The sequence below is a fragment of the Bos indicus genome, chromosome 10 (genome assembly GCF_029378745.1).
Source record: "Bos indicus isolate NIAB-ARS_2022 breed Sahiwal x Tharparkar chromosome 10, NIAB-ARS_B.indTharparkar_mat_pri_1.0, whole genome shotgun sequence".
Lineage (NCBI taxonomy): Eukaryota > Metazoa > Chordata > Mammalia > Artiodactyla > Bovidae > Bos > Bos indicus.
The window spans coordinates 86947087-86969256 of NC_091769.1; the positions used below are offsets into that span (position 1 = coordinate 86947087).

Sequence of the window (22170 nt, forward strand, 5' to 3'; positions counted from 1 at the left end):
AAAAATGAGTAGGGGTGAAGTTTGGGACTGTGGGAGAGAGTGAAAGAAACTACATTCTATTAGCCTGAAGAGTTTATAACTACTAAAATAGCAAATAAGTTATTAAATGTTATAACATGAAGATATTTAGTAACTTAGAGCACTTTATTTCAGAGGATTTTTAGAAATACTCCACAGAAAGAGCAAAGCCTTATTAGATTTTTAAGCCTCTACTTTTAGCTCAGCTTGTGATTATACCTTTATAAATTACAACCAAATGATTGCCTGAAAACAGGGTTTGCCTTCTCTGTGTGGCCTATATGTCTGTCCTTGGGTTACCCCTTTAGATAGAGATGATTTCTCTGATGAACTTCTTATGCTTTGGATTCAAGTTGCTAAAGTGTAGACAGCCATTGATACAAGTAACAGTTTGGTTAATTGCCTGTTTGAGAGCTGCTGCTGCTGCTGCTGCTGCTGCTAAGTTGCTTCAGTCGTGTCTGACTCTGTGCGACCCCATAGATGGCAGCCCACCAGGCTCCCCCGTCCCTGGGATTCTCCAGGAAAGACCACTGGATTGGGTTGCCATTTCCTGCTCCTGTTTGAGAGCAGTGGATAGAATTGAAATCTGATTTACCTAGTACTCATTCACAAGAGAAACATGTTTATGGACTAGGACATTAAAAGGGACCTTATACAGTATTGTGGGGCTTCCTTGGTGGCTCAGACAATAAAGAATCTGCCTCCAGTGCAGGAGACCCTGGTTCGATCCCTGGGTAAGGAAGATGCCCTGGAGAATGGAATGGCAACCCACTCCAGTATTCTGGCCTGGAGAATTCCATGGACACAGCAGCCTGGCAGGCTACAGTCCATGGCGTCTCAAAGAGTTTGTCACGACTGAGTGACTAATACATACACATACTATACTGTATTCTAGTCTACTGTTATACATGGACCGTGTCTTTCATAGTGATCTCCTAAAAATAGTGTTGGAAAAGCATGCAGCCTTTCTTGCATTGCATTCAAAGGAAGTTGTCTATCCCTTTTGCACTTAGCTTTTTGAAGCTTTCGGGAAGGAAAACTGATTCAGGATATGAGTTTGGAAATGGGCATCTCTAACCATTCATGCAGTGTAAGCTTTGATCCTCATCTCTGTCTAGAATTTCAATCATAAGTCTAGAAGTTGCCATGTTACTGACTCACTCATACAAAAGACTGGTCCTATAATATGGACCTGGGAGAGGAAACTCACCTAGAGCCATTGGCAGAGGCTTCCAGGGCCAGAGGCACAAGGAAATAGGTATGATCCGGTCATTTGATAGAGAACATGATAAGCAAAACAAGATAAAATTGAAACTGTGAGCAGTTTATAAAAACATGGTTCTAAATCAGAGCAGAGGTCAGCAAGCTTTTCCTGTAAATGGCCATAAAGTAAATATTTTAGGCCCTGCAAGCTGTACATAGGGTCTGTGGTAACTACTCAGCTCTGCCAAGGAAAATAGCCATAGACCATGTAAATGAATGAGTATGGCTGTTTTCCACTAAAACTTTCTTTACAAAAACAGATGGCAGGGGGCTTCCCTGGTAGCTCAGTGGTAAAGACTCCATCTGCCAGTGCAGGAGACACAGGTTCCCTCTCTGACCCGGGAAGAGGGCTCATGCTGCAGAACTAACTAAGCCCGTGCACCACAACTGCTGAGCCTGTGTTCTAGAGCCCAGGAGTCACAACTACTGAGCCCACGTGCCACAACTGCTAACGCCCATGTGCTCTAGAGCCCTGCTCCACAGCAAGAGAAGCCACCACAGTAAGCCTGCACACCGCAACTAGGGGGTAGCTCGTGTGCAGCCACAAAGACCTAGCACAGCCAAAACAGAATGAATAAATAAATAAAACAGTTTTAAAAATGAAAAACATGGCAGGCTGGATTTGGCCTGCAAGCCCTGGTTTGCAAACCCTTGGTTTTGAGCACCAGAACTCCTTGAAGGGTCTGGTAAAACATCAGTTGCTTCTCTGACACCATTTCTGATTCAGTAGGTTTGGGATCAGTTCAGTTCAGTTCAGTCACTCAGTCGTGTCCAACTCTTTGCGACCCCATGAACCACAGCACACCAGGCCTCCCTGTCCATCACCAACTCCTGGAGTCCACCCAAACCCATGTCCATTGAGTCGGTGATGCCATCCAACCATCTCATCCTCTGTCATCCCCTTCTCTTCCTGCCCTTAATCTTTCCCAGCATCAGGGTCTTCTCAGAGAAGTCAGCTCTTCACATCAGGTGGCCAAAGTATTAGAGTTTCAGCTTCAACATCAGTCCCACCAATGAACATCCAGGATTGATCTCCTTTAGGATAGACTGGTTGGATCTCCTTGCAGTCCAAGGGACTCTCAAGAGTCTTCTCCAACATCACAGTTCAAAAGCATCAATTCTTCAGTGCTCATTTTTCTTTATAGTTTAAGGTTTGGGATGGGTGTCAATAATTTCCATTTCTAAGTTCCCAGATGATGCCAAGACTTCTGAGAACCACTGAGCTAGAGAGAAAGAGATTAGAAGTATCTCCTTTTCATTATTTGTCCTGTGTCTTTTGGAAGGGAGGCTGGTTTTGTTAAACTTAGTGTTGCCCTTATAAAACTTGAGGCATTTTTTTTTAAATAGGAACTTTGTTTCCATCTTTTTCACTTCATCTACCACAGCTTCCTTATGAATAAGTTTTCCAAACTTGAAAACTTCCTGTTCATTCCTCTTATCAGGGTACATTTTGCCCAGCAACCACTGCTCTCAGGATTCCAGTTTTATGAGGGACGAGAGATAAGTAACGGCGCAGATTCCTCCCTCTTGGTTTAAGTAAGAATGGCCAACACATAATAAGCACATATGGTGGTCCAAGCAGTATTCTATGTGCTTTAAGGTATATTCATTCATTTAAAATGGGTTGCAGGATGGCTGAGGAAGTCGCGGGATCTTGGCCGTCTAAGGGTGGTTCAATGAATCTACGTCTTGATGTATCCCAGGGTGTCTTCTCTCTGGTTTCTCTCACTGCTTCCCACTTCCTTCTCAGACTGGCTTCCTGCCCTCGAAGAAGAAGGATTAAAAAAACAAAACTTCTCTGTCAGCTGAGCAGGGGGACCTTCTTGGGCAGCGGTGACTGCTGGTGACATCAGCCTGAGTGGCCCTCCCTGCTGGGGTCTGCAAGGAGGGCTGCGCCAGCTGTGAGGCCGACTGACCTGATTCTAATTGCCAACATGGAGCTGATGTTATTCTTGGCCCAGGGCAGAACGATTACTCAGTAGTTTCTGTTAAAGTGATTCTTTGTTAAAGCTCTGCTCCCAGCCCCCATCCTCTTGCCCTCCCACTCTCTCTCTACCTACTCCAGTCTGGAAAAAAAAAAAAAAAAAAAAAGCCCCAAAAGCCAAAAAATTAAGGATATTTTGATGGTGGAGGCAGAACTGCTGATATTTCTTTTAACAACAGAGGGAGAGAGGATTTTAAGTACACCTTAATTTTTCACTGGTTTCCAAAGCCCTTCAATTTTTAGTAGATGTAATTTTTAACTTTGCAAAGGAACTCAGGGTAGGAGAAAACCTTGCATCCTCAGTTCCTCTGGTTCTTCCTCTCTGTCTGCCTTCCTTCCTCATCCTAAATCCCCAATTTCACCTCAGCTAGGTTCGGTGAGGGCCAATAGAGACTAACGTCCCGAGACACGCAGGGCGGGGGAGCAGCTCAGTATCCACTTGAAGGGGTCTTTCAGTACGATAGCAACATCTTGGGTGCCGTGTTAGCTTTTTGCTAACGGCGTGTGTGTATATAAGCACAGCCTCACAGGTGTGGGAAGGATTCCCATATAAACCCAGCCAAGTCTTGTTATTCTGCTCCTAAAAGTTCATTGCATGTGTCTAGAAAAATTGTGCATACACACCGCCCGCCCTCCCCCCGCAACCCCACTTCAGCAGTGAGCACTTCAGCCTTCTCCGCTGTGTTTGTGTTGTGGGGGAGGGAGAGGCAGCAGGCACCCGGGCTTTTCCAGGCAGCCAGCAATAACATGCTAGCTCCTCAGCCTGACCCAGGGAGAGCCAGCAAGCAGACCAGCTCTGCAGGGGGAGTCTTTCTAGGTCTTTCCAACAAGAGTATCTGGGAGGACGGTTGGGCATGGGGATTAGGGGGGTGGTCTGGGCACAACCTCAGGCCAGTGCTTAAGTTCCTGGAGCGGGCTGATTTGAACTTCTAACCTCCTGCTGCTCTGTTTTGTTTTGTGTTGTTTTCATTTGGTTTGGGGATCTTTTGTTCAATTTTATACTTCCTTCTGACCTTTATTGGGAATTCATCTAGCTTGTTTATAATTATGATTGTCTTAGAGCCATTTGATTTAGCAGATTTTGCCCAAACTAACCTCTTCTTCCATAATGACATGCCATTCAAAATATGTGATAATACACCTAAAACCGCATTCAGCTGTTCAGAAACAGAACTGTGGACAGGCTGTGGAGTCAGATAATCCCGTTTCAACCTGAGCCCATGACCTGTGCCAAGCTCTTTAAACCTCCTTGAACCTCGGTTTCTTCATCTCTAACGTGGGGATAATAATGTGTATCTGTGGGTTTTCGTGAGGATCATATTCCTCAGGATGTTTCCATGTGCCCAAGCACTAAACCTGCAGTGGTATTTGTATAATCACAGTGAATCTTCACAACTGCCCTCTTATGAAAACTGAGCATCACGTATGTGGCTTTCCCAGGCTCAAAAAAGTGACAAATAAATGGAGGAGCTGGGGTTTTTTAATCCAGGCAGGTCAGCCTCCAGCATCCAAGCTCTTGGCTATCATGCTCTGTTACATCTCTGACAATATTCAGGCATGCAATAAGTAATAGATGTATTATCACGCTTCTCAGTGGCACACCTTAGAAAAGCTGTTCCAGGGCTTAAAACTCTTAGAAATGGCCACACTCTACCTTCCGTTGTACTTTTATTATTTAGGAACAATGTCAGGGACCACTGAGTTATTTGGGTTTTTTATTGGAGTATAATCACTTTACAATGTTGTGTTGGGTTCTGCTGTACAACAGCGTGAATCAGCTATGTGTACATATATCGCCCCTTCCCCTTTCGCCTCCCTCCCATCCCCCTCTCCCACTCCTCTAGGTCGTCACAAAGCACCAGGCTGAGCCCCTGTGCTGCGCAGCGACTCCCCACTGGCTGGTGTTTTACATGTGGTGGTGTGTATATGTCAGTGCTCCTGCGTCAATTTGTCCCACCTTCTCCTTCCTCCACTGTTTCACAAGTCCATTCTCTACATCTGGGTCTCTAATCCTGCCTTGCAGATAGGCTCATTGGTACCATTTTTCTAGATTTCATATGTATACATTAATATACTGTATTTGTTTTTCTTTTTTTTTTAAATTTTATTTTATTTTTAAACTTTACATAATTGTATTAGTTTTGCCAAATATCAAAATGAATCCGCCACAGGTATACATGTGTTCCCCATCCTGAACCCTCCTCCCTCCTCCCTCCCCATACCATCCCTCTGGGTCGTCCCAGTGCACCAGCCCCAAGCATCCAGTATTGTGCATCGAACCTGGACTGGCATCTCGTTTCATACATGATATTTTACATGTTTCAATGCCATTCTTCCAAATCTTCCCACCCTCTCCCTCTCCCATAGAGTCCATAAGACTGTTCTATACATCAGTGTCTCTTTTGCTGTCTCGTACACAGGGTTATTGTTACCATCTTTCTAAATTCCATATATATGCGTTATTATACTGTATTGGTGTTTTTCCTTCTGGCTTACTTCACTCTGTATAATAGGCTCCAGTTTCATCCACCTCATTAGAACTGATTCAAATGTTTTCTTTTTAATGGCTGAGTAATACTCCATTGTGTATATGTACCACAGCTTTCTTATCCATTCATATGCTGATGGACATCTAGGTTGCTTCCATGTCCTGGCTATTATAAACAGTGCTGCGATGAACATTGGGGTACACGTGTCTCTTTCCCTTCTGGTTTCCTCAGTGTGTATGCCCAGCAGTGGGATTGCTGGATCATAAGGCAGTTCTATTTCCAGTTTTTTAAGGAATCTCCACACTGTTCTCCATAGTGGCTGTACTAGTTTGCATTCCCACCAACAGTGTAAGAGGGTTCCCTTTTCTCCACACCCTCTCCAGCATTTATTGCTTGTAGACTTTTGGATCGCAGCCATTCTGACTGGCGTGAAATGGTACCTCACAGTGGTTTTGACTTGCATTTCTCTGATAATGAGTGATGTTGAACATCTTTTCATGTGTTTGTTAACCATCTGTATGTCTTCTTTGGAGAAATGTCTATTTAGTTCTTTGGCCCATTTTTTGATTGGGTCATTTATTTTTCTGGAGTTGAGCTGTAGGAGTTGCTTGTATATTTTTGAGATTAGTTGTTTGTCAGTGCAACTTATTTCACTCTGTATGATACGCTCTAGATTCATCTACATCACTACACGTGACTCAATTTTGTTCCTTTTTATGGCTGAGTAGTATTCCATTGTATGTATATACCACATGTTTATCCATTCATATGTCAATGGACATCTAGGTTGCTTCCATGTCCTGGCTTTTGTAAATAGTGCTGCAGTGAACGTTGAGGCCTATATGTGTCTTTTTGAGTTATGGTCTTCTCAGGGTATATGCCCAGTAGTAGGATTGTTCTTGCAGCATCCTGAAATATGTTCTATGAGTTTGAAGATTCAATGTGTGGGTTGTTAATAACATAGGAATTATCTCTTCAGTGATCAATTCGTCCTTTCAACCCTGTTTTTGTTATTGGTTATATTTTTTAAATTTTATTTCTATGCTGGTATTTTTGAGAAGGCTATCAGGAAACACGACAGGTGTCTGCAGATGTTAATACCACAGGTGACACTTTTGCATGATTGTATCATGCTTGCTTTCTCAATAGATTTCATAGAAATCTGATTCTTAATGCACTGTTACAATACAGACATCAGTTCATTATGCTGATTCATTACTACTAGTAATAGAAATCCCCTGGTTATTACCAGAGTGTTTTCTAAGCTGTTGCTTGGAAGGAGGAAGGTGAGAGCAAGGAAATAGGTGTATAGTGAGTGCCTTTTGTATGCTAGATGTAGTATTATCTCTGTTCCACTAATGAGGAAATTGATGCTCAAAAACTTTAAGTAACTTCCACAAGGTTGTACAGCTAGCTTTATTGCAGTTATAATAGACAAGCCAGGTCAGAGGGTTCTAAAGCCCTTTTCTACTCCCCCTCCCTCCCCCATGAGTGACACTGCATTTTCTCCTTGTTTTATACATTTATCATCAGTCAGATAAGGCATTCGAGTTTTATTGTTTCTGCTGCTATACAGCCATACACACAAATATGAAAGAAAAGGTCAATACAATGAATCAAAACTCAAAACCCCACTTGGTCTAGTTGTGCTCAGAGACAGCTCTTCACCTACCAGCTGCTTGGGATTGGCCTTGTTTGCCACATACCCTTAAAATGTGGGTTCTGCTGCAGTTGCCTGGTGGCCAGTTTCCTTCCCTCCCCTCACTCTCTGACCTCTGGCTTTTTTCTGTTTTTCTGTGGGCATATGAGGGACTCACAGCAGTAACTTTGTGTGAAATGATGAAAGACGTCGTCTTTAAACATAAAGAACCCCATCCATCCATGATGGATGCAGCCACAGGAAAAAAACTTAATAGCTCTATGACAGCAAAGTTTATATAAGATAAACAGTAGGTCAATGTGTGATATTCTGAGCCAAATAAAATAAACTATACATTTGAAGACAAAGGCAAGTTATTTAGAAACTGAATTTAAAGTTGTAAAGGAACATAGAGATTACTTTGTCTAATTATTTCATTTACTCATCAGAAGATATGAGGCAAACACATTATTAGGAGAACAAGGACACTGATATAGAAATAATTCCCTAAAACTACTAGTAAATAAAAGATAAAAGAGACAATTGAAAGTAAGGCTATGAGTTATTTTTTTAACCAGTTGAACTCTCAGTCTGGGGTCATGGGTGATCTTTTGAGGTTACCTTTATTTATTATACATGCACACACTCATATTCTTGCACACTTTAACTTTCCAAGTAAGTAACAAAGGTTTGCTTATGCACAAATTTTTTTCAACCATTTTTTTCTTGGAATAAATTAAGTGAAATCTCTGTCTTTTAAATGCATCTGGTAAAAGTTGAACACATTGCTAGGTTTGCTTTAATTTTGCTTTGGAAGGGAGATGGATTTAACTTCAGTGGAGTTGATGTAAAAAGGGGGTGCTGCTGCTGCTAAGTCTCTTCAGTCGTGTCTGACTCTGTGCGACCCCATAGACAGCAGCCCACCAGGCTCCCCCGTCCCTGGGATTCTCCAGGCAAGAACACTGGAGTGGGTTGCCATTTCCTTCTCCAATGCGTGAAAGTGAAAAGTGAAAGTGAAGGTGCTCAGTCGTGTCCAACTCTTCGCGACCCCATGGACTGCAGCCTACCAGGCTCCTCCGCCCATGGGATTTTCCAGGCAAGAGTACTGGAGTGGGGTGCCATTGCCTAAACGAGGAAGGCAGTGTAGTGTAGTGGGGCCATGGAATAAGACTCCTCCCAGGACTTGCCATCATGGACAGACCATGGAAGCTTTTTGTGCTCTGATTTCTCCTGTAGATGGAAGTGATGATGGGACCCGCCATAAATGGTTGGGAACGTTCTATGATACAATATGTAAAGCACTTAGAGCAATGCTGACCATGCTAAAAGCTCCATAAAAATGTGTTGCTCTTACTGTTATGTATTACTTTGTTTTTCATTGTGGTAAGAAACACATAGCATAAATTTGCCCTCTCAGAGATTTTCGTTTATTGTGCAGTATTTTTAACTGTTCACGTGGTTGTACAGCAGATTACTAAACGTTTTCATCTTGCGTAACTGAAACTCTGCACACGTGGAGCAGCTCCAGCCCCCGCCCAGCCTCTGACATTCACCACTTCACTTTGTGTTCCTGTGAATGTGATTACTTTGGATTCCTCTTATCACTTAAATCATGTCATATTATTTTTTAGTGACTGGTTTATTTCATTTACCATAATATCCTGAAGGTTCACCTATTGTAGTTTAGGGCAGGATTTCTTTATTTTTTAAGGCTTAATGATACTCTGTCATATGTATATACATTTATCCATTCATCAGTCTATAGGCATTTAGATTGCTTCCACATCTTAGCTACTGCAAATAAGACTTCAATGAACCTGAAGATGCAGACATATCTTCTATTGTATATTACTTTTAACCTTAAATGTACCTATCTGTGGGGCTTCCCAGGTGGCTCAGTGGTAAAGAATTCACCGGCCAACGCAGAGACTCAAGAGATGCGGGTTCAGTCCTTGGGTCGGGTATATTGCCTGGAGAAGGAAATGGCAACCCACTCCAGTATTCTTGCCCAGAAAATCCCATGGACAGAGTAGCCTGGCGGGCCACAGTCCATGGTGTTGCAAAACTGGACATGATGGAGCGGCTGAGCATACATGTACATGTCCATAGCATTATAGCTCAACTTGGGGTTTTAGTCAAACCCCTCATGCCAGAAGGAGAAATTGGTTTGAATGATATTTAAGAAGGTGGTTTAGAAGTTCAAGGCTCATAAAATACTAATTAGCTACATTTTTAAAAACTAATATTTACTTATTTGGACAGCAGGAAATTATATGCAAATTATTGCTAGAGAGAGACGTGAGGAGAAAGAGTAAAAAGAGTGATGAATAGTACCATGGTAAAATGGTTAAAAAAATATGTTTGTCCAAAAGCATAAATGTCTTATAAACATTAGAGAAAAAGAGAAACAGCATTAGCAACAAGTCAGGAGCCAGCTTTCCATAGGACATGTTGTGTTTACTTATAATAATCAAGGAAAGGTAAGGCAGATATTCTTCCAAACATACTGATGGAAATATAATTGGTACAACCTTTACAGAGGGCAATTTGAGAATATGTATTAAAAAAGATGTAGAAGCAGCAGCAGCCTTCTGATCTTAGCTATTCTGTTTCAAGGAAATTATTTTAAGGAAATGATCCAGCATATATCAAAAGGTAGAAATAACATGATGTTTATCACAACACTGTTCTTAAATAGAGAATTAACCTGGCGAAAACTTCTGTATGTGTGTGTGTGTGTGGTTTCAAAATGAAAGGATAAAATTTTAGGGGGCCTACTTTTTCCTACTTAAAAATGTATTGGAAACTTAGTTCCTTAATTGCGTATATAGATCTACTGTGTTCGTTTATAGTATTCTACTGTTGGTGACTTAAATTATGATAAACTGTAATACAAAATGTTATTTAGTTGCTAAGTCATATACGACTTCTTTTGTGATCCCATGGACTGTAGCCTGACTCGCTTCTCTGTCCATGCAATTTCCCCGGCAAGAATACCAGAGTGGATTGCCATTTCCTTCTCCAGGGGATCTTCCCAACCCAGGGATCGAACCCATGTCTCCTGCATTAGCAAGTAGATTCTTTAACCACTGAGCCACCAGGGAAGCCCAGTAGAAAATAGATAGCCATTAAAAACAGTGATCTAGATCTACCCTTATAGGTATGGAACCAAATGCTCAAGATCAATATTTGAATGAAAAAAAAAAGTCTCAAGAAAATCAGATATCATATACCAATTTTTGTAAGCCCACAGAAATACTGTATAATATGCATAGAAAATAGGTGATTATACACAGAAAAAAGTCTAAATATTACTAGAGGTTATCAGAGAACAGAATTCGAAATGACTTTTAAAACAGCTTTCCTTTTTTTTTTAGTGAACGTGTTTCAAAAAAACCATTAGTCTGCCAAATATTTCTGAGCATTGAGGGAGGAAAACATAGAAAGCACTGCAGAGTCTACAGTCATTGGAGTCCAAATTTGCCGTCAGAATATAAGCCTCTCCCAATGTACGACTGTCATTTGGTTGGGTGATGGGGCTGCTAGTGAGGGAATGTCTTGAATGTGATGTCTGAGGGCTGGGCAGCTTTGTGACCATGGGCTGCAGCCCTGGCCTTAGCCAGCTGCCTCCTAGTAGGACTTTGTAACACACACCTAGCCCAAGATCTGTTCAAGTGTCTCAATACTACTGATAAATCAACCGAGAGACACTGTTGGTATCTTTGTATGCTTAGTTGCAGGAAGTCTGGAGCCTGTAAGTATATTTGGATATCTTTTTCATGGCCTGCATTGTTGCTCAAATGTTGTTAGGTACAACTGATTTAGGGGCTGCCTGAAGCACAGTGTTTTCAGTTGGTTGGTGAATAATACTCTCTTCTCAATTGTTCTGTCCCAGTAAGCACCTGTATTCACATCCTTTAGAATAGGTCACTGGAACTACTAAGAGCCTTCTTTCCTAGTTGCTAAAGGAGAAAAAATTCTTAACTGGTTTTAGAAATGGGAGGGAATGCCAGAGGACTTCCAGATCTCTTTGGCATCTCAAAGTCCTGTCTCAGTGCCCAGGTCATCCATCTCTGTCTGTATGAACCAGAGCATCTTCAGGGTTTCTGCGCCATCCCTGTTGAGGTCCTGGCATTACCCACTGCTGGTTGCAGTACCAGAAGTTGTACTCTTTATCTTGCTCAGCTTTCAGACTTGCCCCAGCTGACAAACACTGTGAAATGAAGACAGCCAAGAACTGCGTATAGGATGGGATGAAGACCTTTTGGAAGCTTGATTTTGCCAAAATAGATATAGCTACCCTTACCCTCTCCCTGGCTTCCCTGGTGACTTAGACGGTAAAGAATCCACCTGCAGTGCGGGAGACCTGGCTTCGATCCCTGAGTTGGGAAGATCCCCTGGAGGAGGGCATGGCAACCCACTTCAGTATTCTTGCCTGGAGAATCTCCATGGACAGAGGAGCCTGGCGGGCTACACAGTCCACAGGGTCACAGAGTCAGACACAAGTGAGCGGCTAAGCACAGCACTATCCCCCTGCCTTTCTCTACAGCATTGTATGGTTGCATGTAATGTGTTCTTTGCGTTGAGCAACTCTCAGCCTGGTTGTAGTAAAGATGAGTGATTAGCATCTTACCTTCTCAGGCAGATAAACCATCCAGTACTTGAGTTGCCAGAACTAGAAGCTATGTTATGGGAACTTTATCCAAGTTAGGATAAAATCTCACATGGGGAGAATGATGCCTAAAATGTTTGCTGTTCTGATAGCAGAGAAAAAGGGATACAAAGTGACGTTAACCCACTCAAATAGAGATTCTTATTTGCCTGTTTCATCTACCTTAATTTTTAGAAAATGAATTTAGAGAGTTATTTCACTGCAGGGAGGCATCCAGTTATACTCCATCACCAAGAAGGCTGAGTCAGGACTGAAAGGGGTGTTTCTCTGGAAGGCATTAAAACACACACATACACCACACAACCTCCCAGAATTTAATCTCTGAACGGTATTATCTTTCAAGTAAGAGAACCCAGATCTTGCTTCCCTGTGACCTTCCAAGTTGCAGTCTGTGTTCTGTCTATCACAGATTCCTCCTTCCCACCCATGATTACCCTTCTGTTGTGGGAGAAGGAGGGCCTTTCCACTCTTTTGTCTGGGGCCAAGCCAAGCCTCCAACTGTGGTTTTCTCTGAGTGTCCTTGCCGAAGCATCGCTGTTTCCCACACCCAATAAAGAAGCAAAGGCCTGTGTTTGTTGACCAGGTCTTGAGTGGAGGCTGGTGCTGATACAGCTTTCACGTTCCCAGGACAGTGACTGATGACAGCGCAGGCCCCACCCCTGGGTTAGCCCACAAGTGCAGAGTGCTAACACTCTGTCCAGACCTCACAGTTCTTAGGAATTACATGGCGAGAACTTTATATAATGCTCCTGTTTATTTATGAATGAATACCAGGACAAAACAGTTCACATAATCTGTCATAGTGGTAGACTTGTAGGATTAGGGTCAATACAGGCTGTGGTTGGGGAGGTGGTAGGTGGGGGTTGGGGAGGCTGATTTCTGCCAATATTCTACACACATCTATATGTCTTCTTTTATCTTTGCCTGAGTACTTTCTGGTTTTCTTCTCATCAGTTTTGATTACTTTAATCTCATTCCACTTAGCCTTGGCTTTGGTGCAGCACTTGGGAACTTGTCTGACACATTACTGACTTTGGGGAATTTTGGATGGCATAGAATTACAATAATTTCATTATCCATTCAGTTTATGAGTATATGATCCCCAAATGACAAATGAGAACCTAGAAGCTTTTTACTGTATTTGGGAAGACTCTCTGCTATTTTTGAGATGCAGTTATATTTTTATTATATTGAAGCTGAAACAAGCTTGACTCTTTGGTAGATTGAGAATTGTATCTCAACTCAGTTAGGATTCCATTTGGCTGCATATAATAGAACACTTCCCACCCATGGCTGTTTAAACAAGTTAAAGATTTATTTTCTTTCCCTTGTATAACCAGGTATCTAGAGATAGAGGTGCTCCTAAAGTCCGTGGTGCGGTCAGGAACCCATGCTCCTCCTGTCTTTATCCTCTGCGATCCTTAGCAAGGGACTTCCACCTTGGCTGCTTCTAAGTAGAGGGCCATGTTCTGGGTGAAGAACAACAGTAAAGGGCAACAGCTGTGCACCGGGCAGCCCAGCCTGCCCCCTTTGAAGAGTTTTCCCAGAACTGCACCTGGAAACTTCTCTATTTACCATTCAGAACCAGGTCACAGGGTTATCTCAAGGTACAGGAGGGACTGGGAAATAGAATGTTCTAGGTGGGCACATGTTTTTACCCCAAAAAAAAAAACCAGGATAGTTTTGGAGGGAAGAAAAGAAGAATTATTAGTATCCAGGCAAGTGAGTCTCCTAAGCAATAAATTCTCCTGGTTTATTTTGTGGTTTTGAGGTAAAGACTCATCTTATTACTATGGAACAAGTGTCTGAGGTCCTGCCACAGTATGTGCGTCTAGGAAGGTGAATTTATTTTCATTTGGAATCTGAAGAAGGGCTTAACTTATGTATTGTGGCTGAGTGTAAGCTGAAGGCACTTTCACTATTCAAACTCCAGAGAACGGTCCTACTACGAGATTGCATCTCTATGTAAACACAAGCTTGTCTATTTTCTTGTGTAGGAATTTAGTAGTTGGTATAATATGAGGTGTTTTTTTCTTCACTTGTGGAGTAAATGTTTATTAAGCACCATTTGTACACAAGCCAGTCTTCTTGACACTGTTAGTGAAACAAAAATTAATCTGGTACAAAGGCAGGCATTTCCAGTATGTATTGTCCAGACACAGAAAAAAGTATGTGTATAAGTGGCTGTGATACAAGGTAATTGTGCTAAATGTGATAAGACAGATACGAATGCAGTTTTATAAGCGTTTAGAAGAGAAAAAGGCTGTTCTGCCAGAAAGAATTGCGTAAACATGATCTGGGGAACCTACACATGTGCTTTCAGTTTATGAGTTTGCTTTTGCAGCTAGTGAGCATCGTCATAAGACTGGAAAAATATGCTGGAAAACATGGAGCCAACCACCATTCACAAGTCACTGCAGATAAGCAGACTTGCATGTCAGCCACCGCTTGGTTCCTCAGTAAACTGAGGTGGTAGTTTGGGAAGGAAGGGGGCATTTCAGTTTCTGCTGTGTGCCTGGGGCTTTGATTTATTTCAGGAAACCTTTACTGAGTGCCTGGGCTGCGTTTACTTATTGATCTTCATCTAATCCCCCACAGTCCAGCCGAGTGATTATAATTGCTGATGAGAAAGCTAAAGCTCAGAGAGGTTAAGTAACTTGAAAGGTCACCCAACTTATAAGTGACAGAGCCTACATTTGAGTCCAGGCACACCTGACTATGGGCTTCCCTGCTGGCTGAGATGGTAGAGACTCTTCCTGCCATGAGGGAGACCTGGGTTCCATCCCTGGGTTGGGAAGATCCCCTGGAGAAGGGAATGGCTACCCACTCCAGTGTTCTTGCTGGAGAATTCTACGGACAGAGGAGCCTTGCAGGGTACAGTCCATGGGGTCGCAAAGAGTTAGACATGACTGAGCATGTCTGACTTATCACGCCTTAACCACTTGTCACACCTGACTGTAGAGCCATGTTCCTTTCCACTTCCGTGAGCCTTTGCCTATCGCTGATGACCTGATCTGGTCTTGAAGCCATAGTAAGTGTTGAACAGTCAATTCCTTCTTCAACACAGTCTAATGGCGAGTCCTTGAACCAGCTGGGCTTCATTTGATATTTTGATTTATACTTAGAAAGTTAATCTGTTGCCTGCTCACATCTTATTAGAACTTGACTTACTTTTGACTTTTCAATAATTTATTTTTAGAATAAATAACTACATTTAGATGGTATAAAATTCAAAAAGACACAAACGATATATAGTCAAAAATTAGTTTCCCTTTACCCCTAACTCCTAGCTAACCAGTTCTTTTCCATGGAGGCTGCCAGTTTTTGTTTTTAATCCTTTCAGAACTGTTCTGTGCAGATACCAACATGGTATATATCTTTGTGTGTGTGTATTGGCATATAAAGATATGTTTATTTTTATATATAAAGATATATTTATTGTCACCACGGCAACATGTATTGAATAGATATTCTTCCTGATGGCAGTTCCGTCACTGTGTGAAAACCTAACTCAATAAAGAGTGTTTTTATTTCCACGAGTTCTTCACTAACAGTGGTTTTCCTCCTCTGCTTCTCATCCAGTGAATGTGTTTATAGAGGGCCAGAGTAGACCTCGTCAGCCCTCATGGTCAGTTCCGGCTTCCTCCCCACCCTGAGTGAGGCATCTTGCAAGCACTCTTCAGTCTAAGCTCATTTATTGGGAGGTCATGGGGTCACCCTTTCCTGCCACCCTCCTTCCTTCCAATTGAATCTCTCCCACAGATTTTTTAGGCCCTTAGATATGGTGCTTGAAAGGAGTGGATTTCTTTTTGAGCCAGTTCTGCAAGCTGGCCTCTGCTGCACGCCTTGGTTACAGATGGCCCACGCCCTTGCTCCCACTGCCCACGTCCCCGTGTGCAGCCCCGTGTACACGCTCTGCAGCCCTGCACGCTAGGCTTTGTTCTGGACTCAGGTCTTCCTTGGCGCCCCTCCTCTGGTCAGAGGTAGAGGTGAGTGAGCCACTCTTTCATACCCTCTCTGGTGGCTTCCAGAGATGAGGACCATTTCAGTCCAGTTGGTCTGTAAGAAACTGCCTTGAGCGTCCACCTCTGAAATCGCTTTGCTCTTTGTCAAGCCTCTCAACCACACACATTCCCTCCACACAAGACTGCCGACTACCCCTCTTGCCCCGTGTCTGCCCAACCAGGGACCTTTGGACACATTTTCCTGAAATGGGATATTCCAAGGCATTAGTGTAGAAGGATTGGTTAACACTTCTTTACTAAAGCTACTCAGTTCATCTTTTATATCTCAAAAACTAAAATTCGTAAAGGACAGAAATACTGCCAGTGTAGTTTACCTAGAAGGTGAATGTCTCCTGAGAACATTTGATATTCCTTCAGTCCTTGCCACGAGAAAATGACATTTCTCCCATTGCCTCTTGAAATGTAGTGCCTATAGGTAGAAATCAATTGCCAGAAATCCTTTTAATAAAAAGTCCTATGTATTTTTTCATTTATATTTTCTTCCTAATACCCTTTTATATTTAAAGCTTTCATGCCTACTGAAAGCAGTGTTAACATATTTCAAGAATCAGTAACAAAATTTGTAACACACACACAAAAAACTATTTATAATGAGGCAAATAAGTTGCAAGAGTTGTTTTAAGCCTCTCTCTGAGGAAGTGTACAATTAAATTAAGTGTACATCCTTCCTACAGGTATGTGTTGGTATTTGTGATGTCTGGATGGTGATTTTGGGATCTTTATTTAGTATCTGTTGGCTTACCTTCTAAGCGAAAATACCCTTGTTGTGATCTTGTATTCATGTATAATAACCAGTATTCATGTTGTAATTTTACTTTGAAAGTGTTTCCAAGTGTAGGTCTTATGTTAATCTTTAGGTCATCAAGATGTTACTACTCCACACTGGATCCTTCTGTTTCCTCAAAGGTGCAAACCTTCCAGAGGAGTTCAGAGTTCTGAGTGGGCTGGAACTGAGCCAGGTTCAAGTCACTTTTGTTCTCTGCCGTATTTTTAGTACTTGACATCCGACAAGAGGCGTTCATTAAATTCCTGTTGAATTTAACAACGAAGGGAAAGACTAAGACAAGGGGAGACCAAATGCTTCTCTAGTTCATGTCTATGGGCGATTCATAGTACCCAGCTGCCCTGAGTCCTAGCCCAGGGCACTTTCAACAAGACCATCTCCACTCTCTGCTAAAAGAGATTTCCCTTCTGTGAGTCTACACCTGCACTGGCATTATTGGAGGAGGTGTTTTTTCTTTAAAGTTGCTTCATTTGAATGGTTTCCCTTTTCCTTTTGTCCTCCCCTCAGGATTGCAAACCTGCTATTCACTTACAGCAAACAGACTGTGAAGGATATCTCCATCAATCTTCTGTTTTTCTTTTTCTCTAGGCGATCTTTGGCAGCCAGACACTACCTAACTCCAATTTATGGACAATAAATAATGGTGCAGCTTGCAGAATTCCAAGCGCCACAGCCAGTGGCCAGAAGCCAACGACTCTGCCACAAAAAGTGGTGCCACCTCCAAGTTCTTCCTCCTCCCTGGTCCCCAAACCCCCATCCAGTCACAAACAAGTCCTCAGAAAGGCAGCATCCCAAAGGGCTTCCAAGTAAGTTTTCGAAATTCTTCTGTTCAGTTCCTTCTGAGTTGTATCAATTCTGTGCTGACGATGCTCTTTATTTATGGAGGCTCAGACAATGTGTACTGCAGTGTTGAAAAGAACACCTGATGGGGAATAAAGGCCAACTGTTTTCTCAGCCCTGGCTGTAAGCTAGAATCACCGGGGGAGCTATTACAGCATGGCCAGTGTCGAGGCTGTCCCCCTGTGAGAGGGGCAGAGGCTGCTTTTCTAAGTTTGCCAAGGGTGATGGCGAGCACTGCAGCTGGCAGGTTCAGGGTCGTTGGCAGCTGCCGCTTGTGGCCTCTGGCAGGAGCCTCAACCAGACGCAACAGCTGGTAACGGCGCTGAACTGTGGACTTGGAGGAGGGAACTTCCTCCGGGATGTATTCTTCCTTCAGTCGTTCTACAGAGTTAGATCTTTCCAATTTCATGTAAAATCCAACACTCTTCCCTCGCTCCACCCTTGTTTATTTGTTTTTAGGCATTTGAAAGGGAAGACATAGGATTGAGATTTCATAAGATGAATTAACTTCATTGACATTAGTCATCCGGCTCTGTGGAGCAACGATGTTTCTAATATCTTTTGTCATCTTTCTGTCTTACCTGAAAAAAAAAAGACATCTCTGTACCCGCATCACATACATGTTTTAGGTCACATTCTTCACACTACCCCCAGCCATTTTCCCTAGAAAACTAGAAATGGACTGATTTAAAAAAAAAAAAAAAAAGTGTTGGTTTTAGCAGCTCCTGTCCATTTAAAACTGGGGGACTTACCAAAGCTGTCCAAAGCTGTCGGACTTACCAAAGCTGTCCGGAGGAGGAGGCAATCCCTGATGGATGAACACCTAGAAGAGATTTGTGTATTTCTCTTGCTGTCCTTGGGGTTCCCCATTCATTTGTCCTTCACAAAACCAACTCGAGTTATAAAAAGGAATCCTAGGGCACAGAAAAAACAGTTCGTGTTTTTGCCCCCTTGGATAATGAATCAAATTTGGGTTGAAAAGCAATCCCTTGTGGTTGTTTTAATTATACTGCTGCCAGATTCGTTTATTCAGCAAATATTTATTCAGTGCCTACTAAGTGCCAAGCACTCTTCTAGGAATAACTGGCATCGTAATAACTTTAGAGAACTCTCTGGAGCAGTAGACAGTTCAGTTTGTGGTTGAGAGCCGATGGCACGACAAGAAGGATGTGTGGCCCCTCTCGGTTCTTTAAGGGCACAGCCCCCGGGGCCTGACTGTCTGTGTCAGACCCCTCTTCACACTTTATTGATGCGAGATCTTTAACAAGTTGCAATTTACTTAAACTGTTGGCTTCAATTTCCTTACTTGGGGACTTCCTTGGTGGTCCAGTGGTTAAGAATCCACCTGCCAACGCAGGGGACTCGGGTCCGATCCCGGGTCTGGGAACTAAGATCCCACTTGCTGTGGGACAGCTTAACCTGTAAGACATGACTACTGAAGCCTGCATGCTTAGAGCCCGTGCTCGGTAACAAGAGAAGCCACCCCAGTGAGAAGTCCACTTGCGGCAACTAGAGAGCGCCTAAGACAGCAATGAAGAGCTAACACAACCCCCTACAGTTATTTTTTCCCTTGTTTTTGGAGATAATATCTGTTTCATAGGACAGTTGATAAAGATGAGCAGACTTAAAATATGTAAAGTACATAGAACAATATCTGGCACACTTCAGACCTCTGTAAGTCTTAGTAACCATCATAAGCGTTCCAAAAGCACACACTCCTTCCCAGGTTTGAAAAGCCCACAGTTAGGCGGGGAAATGAATGTTGAATTGACGAGTGTGCTGTTTGCCGTGGTCTTTCCAGTTATTGCTGAGATGGCCTGTGGTGGCCGATGAAGTTCGTGTGCTGGTGGAGAGGGGGGCTCTGTTGGCAGGAGCGAGGCCAGACATTGGAGGACCCCACTCACTGCCCTGAACTCACTACTGGCAGGAGAGCTCTTCAGACTTCTCAGATGGAATTGCAGCTCTATGGACAGGCTTTGCTCTGCTGCATTTTTGTGGTTTCTTGCCTCTGACAGGCAGGAGTGTGGGAAAACCGGAAGCAGCTCAGCACCAAAAAAGCACAAAAGAGGAGGGGAAAACAGGATTTCTTTAGAATTTAAAAAGTATAATCCAAGTATCAAAAGGCATGCTGTTGAGGCGTTGTTCCAGGAAATAGTTTCCAATTTGCCTTTAAAACTCTAGCACAAGTCTGTGAAGCTAAATAAGTTAGCGCTAGTGGAGACCTGAACATCCTCTCCTTTACATGAAAAATGCAGGGCTTGAGGACCCCCCTGTTTTCAACCTGCTCTCAGGCTTTTAGGAAGAAGAATAGCACTATTTTTCTCTGAACTGACTCAGTGAAAAGTTCTCCCTAGGAAGCATCCAGATAAAGTTTTTTGAAATAATCTTTTCATGTAAGAATTATTTTAGATTTATGGAAAAGTTGTAAAGATAGTACACATAAAGATACGTACACCCAGTTTTCTCCATGTTAACATCCTATATTGCCATGGTACATTTGAAGATACTGCAATACGAAGAAACTGTCGCCCATACATTACAATCAACTAAACGCCATACTTCATTTGGATTGCTGAAGTTATTTTTAATCTAGAGAAACCTTTCATGGCTTCTGAAATCAGGATCCTAAGTATCAGGTGACATATTCTTATTATTGTTCCAAAGTACTTGTTCCTAGCCAGCATAGCAAGTTCCTTGACATCTGTGTGATTCAGTTTCCTGTTTAAAATAGAAATGATAATAGTACCTGCCTCATGGGGTTATTAAGAGAAGTAAACGAATTGATGAATGTCAAGCACAAATACAGTGCCTGGTACGTGGTAAATACTAAAGGAATTTTAGGTGTTGTGGTTAATACTAAGACGATACTCCAAGAAATTTTCACGTAATTTTTTGCTTTCTTCCTACAAAATGTGTTGCTTCATTTGCTTGAGCTTATTGCCACCCTGATTCGGGCTTGGTTCATATTAATCAGGAACTGACTCGATGGACGTGAGTCTGAGTGAACTCCGGGAGTTGGTGATGGACAGGGAGGCGTGGCGTGCTGCTATTCATGGGGTCGCAAAGAGTCGGACACGACTGAGCGACTGAACTGACTGACTAACTGATCAGTTATGACTGGCGATACTGAGTCACACTCAGGAATGCCATAGTTGTCCCAAGAGACACAACTAATGAGAAGTTGTAATGAGCTTTTGACCGTGCCAAGCCCTGTGTTTTTGGGTTGAACTTCAAACCTCTCCTAGCGCAGAAGTTGGCACTGGACGAATATAGAAGCAATTTCCAAGAGCATCAAAGTTTCCACATCCTAGAGGGTTGAATTTAGAAAACAATAGAACATAAAAGATGGAATGTCTTTTGAATTTTGGTGCAAAGGGAGTTGAGAATCGGAACAGTGGGGTCCTATTTCTTTATGATAATAGTCTAGTCACTTTCCCTCTAAAGGTTTCAATTTCCTAACTGTAAAACAAAACTCACTGTCCCCACTGAATAATTAACCAAAATAACTTGTTTTCAGTCTGTTCTGTTGAAAGCTTTTTTATGAGCACGTTTGTTTTTTAATCCTGACTCTTTACAGCCATTTTCCCCATCCTTTCTTGGCCCAGCAGTTCTTTGTTATAGTTCTTAGATTCATAGACTTTTATTTCCTTTAGCTAAATCTCACTTGTCAATTCTGTGAAGAGAATGATTTAGATTTTTTTTTTTTTTTGCCTTTTCCACAGTGCCAATACCCTTTTTTGATTTTCCTCTCTAATGTTTGTAACACTTCATAATTTAGTACCAACTTCAGATCCTCCTTTCAAAACTATTTGTGGTATTTCTTCCAAGCAGGCAGCTTAACTAGGAAGGATGACAGCCGCTGAACAACTACATGCATATGAACTATCTCTTCCTTGTAAAAGACTCTTTTTTCAGAGCCAGAATCATACTCTCCAGGAAATATACAGAAAGAAATCTGAGAAGATCAGTGTTTGCCAGGGATGTGGGCAAAACTCAGAGACTAGAGATGAATTTGAAAAGGCAGGGTCAAAGCTGTTTACCTTGGGACTTTCCTGAGAAAAGAAAACTGCACGAGAAACACCAGACTCAATGAAAGGGCTTTTCTTTAAATAGCTGGAGTTACCTTTCCTTGCCAGGTTTTAGTATATTCTGCATCAGAGTGACCTCAGTAGAATTTGAAGCCAACTGCTATTCTGTGTCAGCACCCAGGACAGTGGTGTTTTGCTAAAGGCTGCTAGGGATTAGGAGGCAGGAAAGCTGTCCCAAACCCAGGAGCATGTTAATCCAAACACCAATTAATGTGACCTCAACATTTGGTCAGCAGTGTGATGGAGATGCTCACATTAATGTCAGAAAAATATAAAAATAAAGGATCAAGAAAAAAATATGTTGTATCTTTTTAACAAATGAGTCATGAACAGGAGGCAAAGTAATCAGGAGTTAAAATGGTCCAAAA

General features: G+C 42.4%; 1 protein-coding gene across 12 annotated transcripts in view; it reads left to right on the forward strand.

The window, feature by feature from the left end:
- The window catches only part of TTLL5 (tubulin tyrosine ligase like 5), a 317814-nt gene that overhangs the window by 219890 nt on the left and 75754 nt on the right, over positions 1 to 22170 (forward strand). For 11 of the 12 annotated variants that reach the window (XM_019969275.2, XM_019969274.2, XM_019969282.2 and 8 more), the window contains one exon: positions 17463 to 17680. In XM_019969275.2, the coding sequence (XP_019824834.2) occupies positions 17463 to 17680 (218 nt within the window). Of the gene's footprint in view, positions 1 to 17462; positions 17685 to 22170 lie in introns of those variants that run through there. The other variant, XM_019969283.2, reaches the window with a different exon arrangement.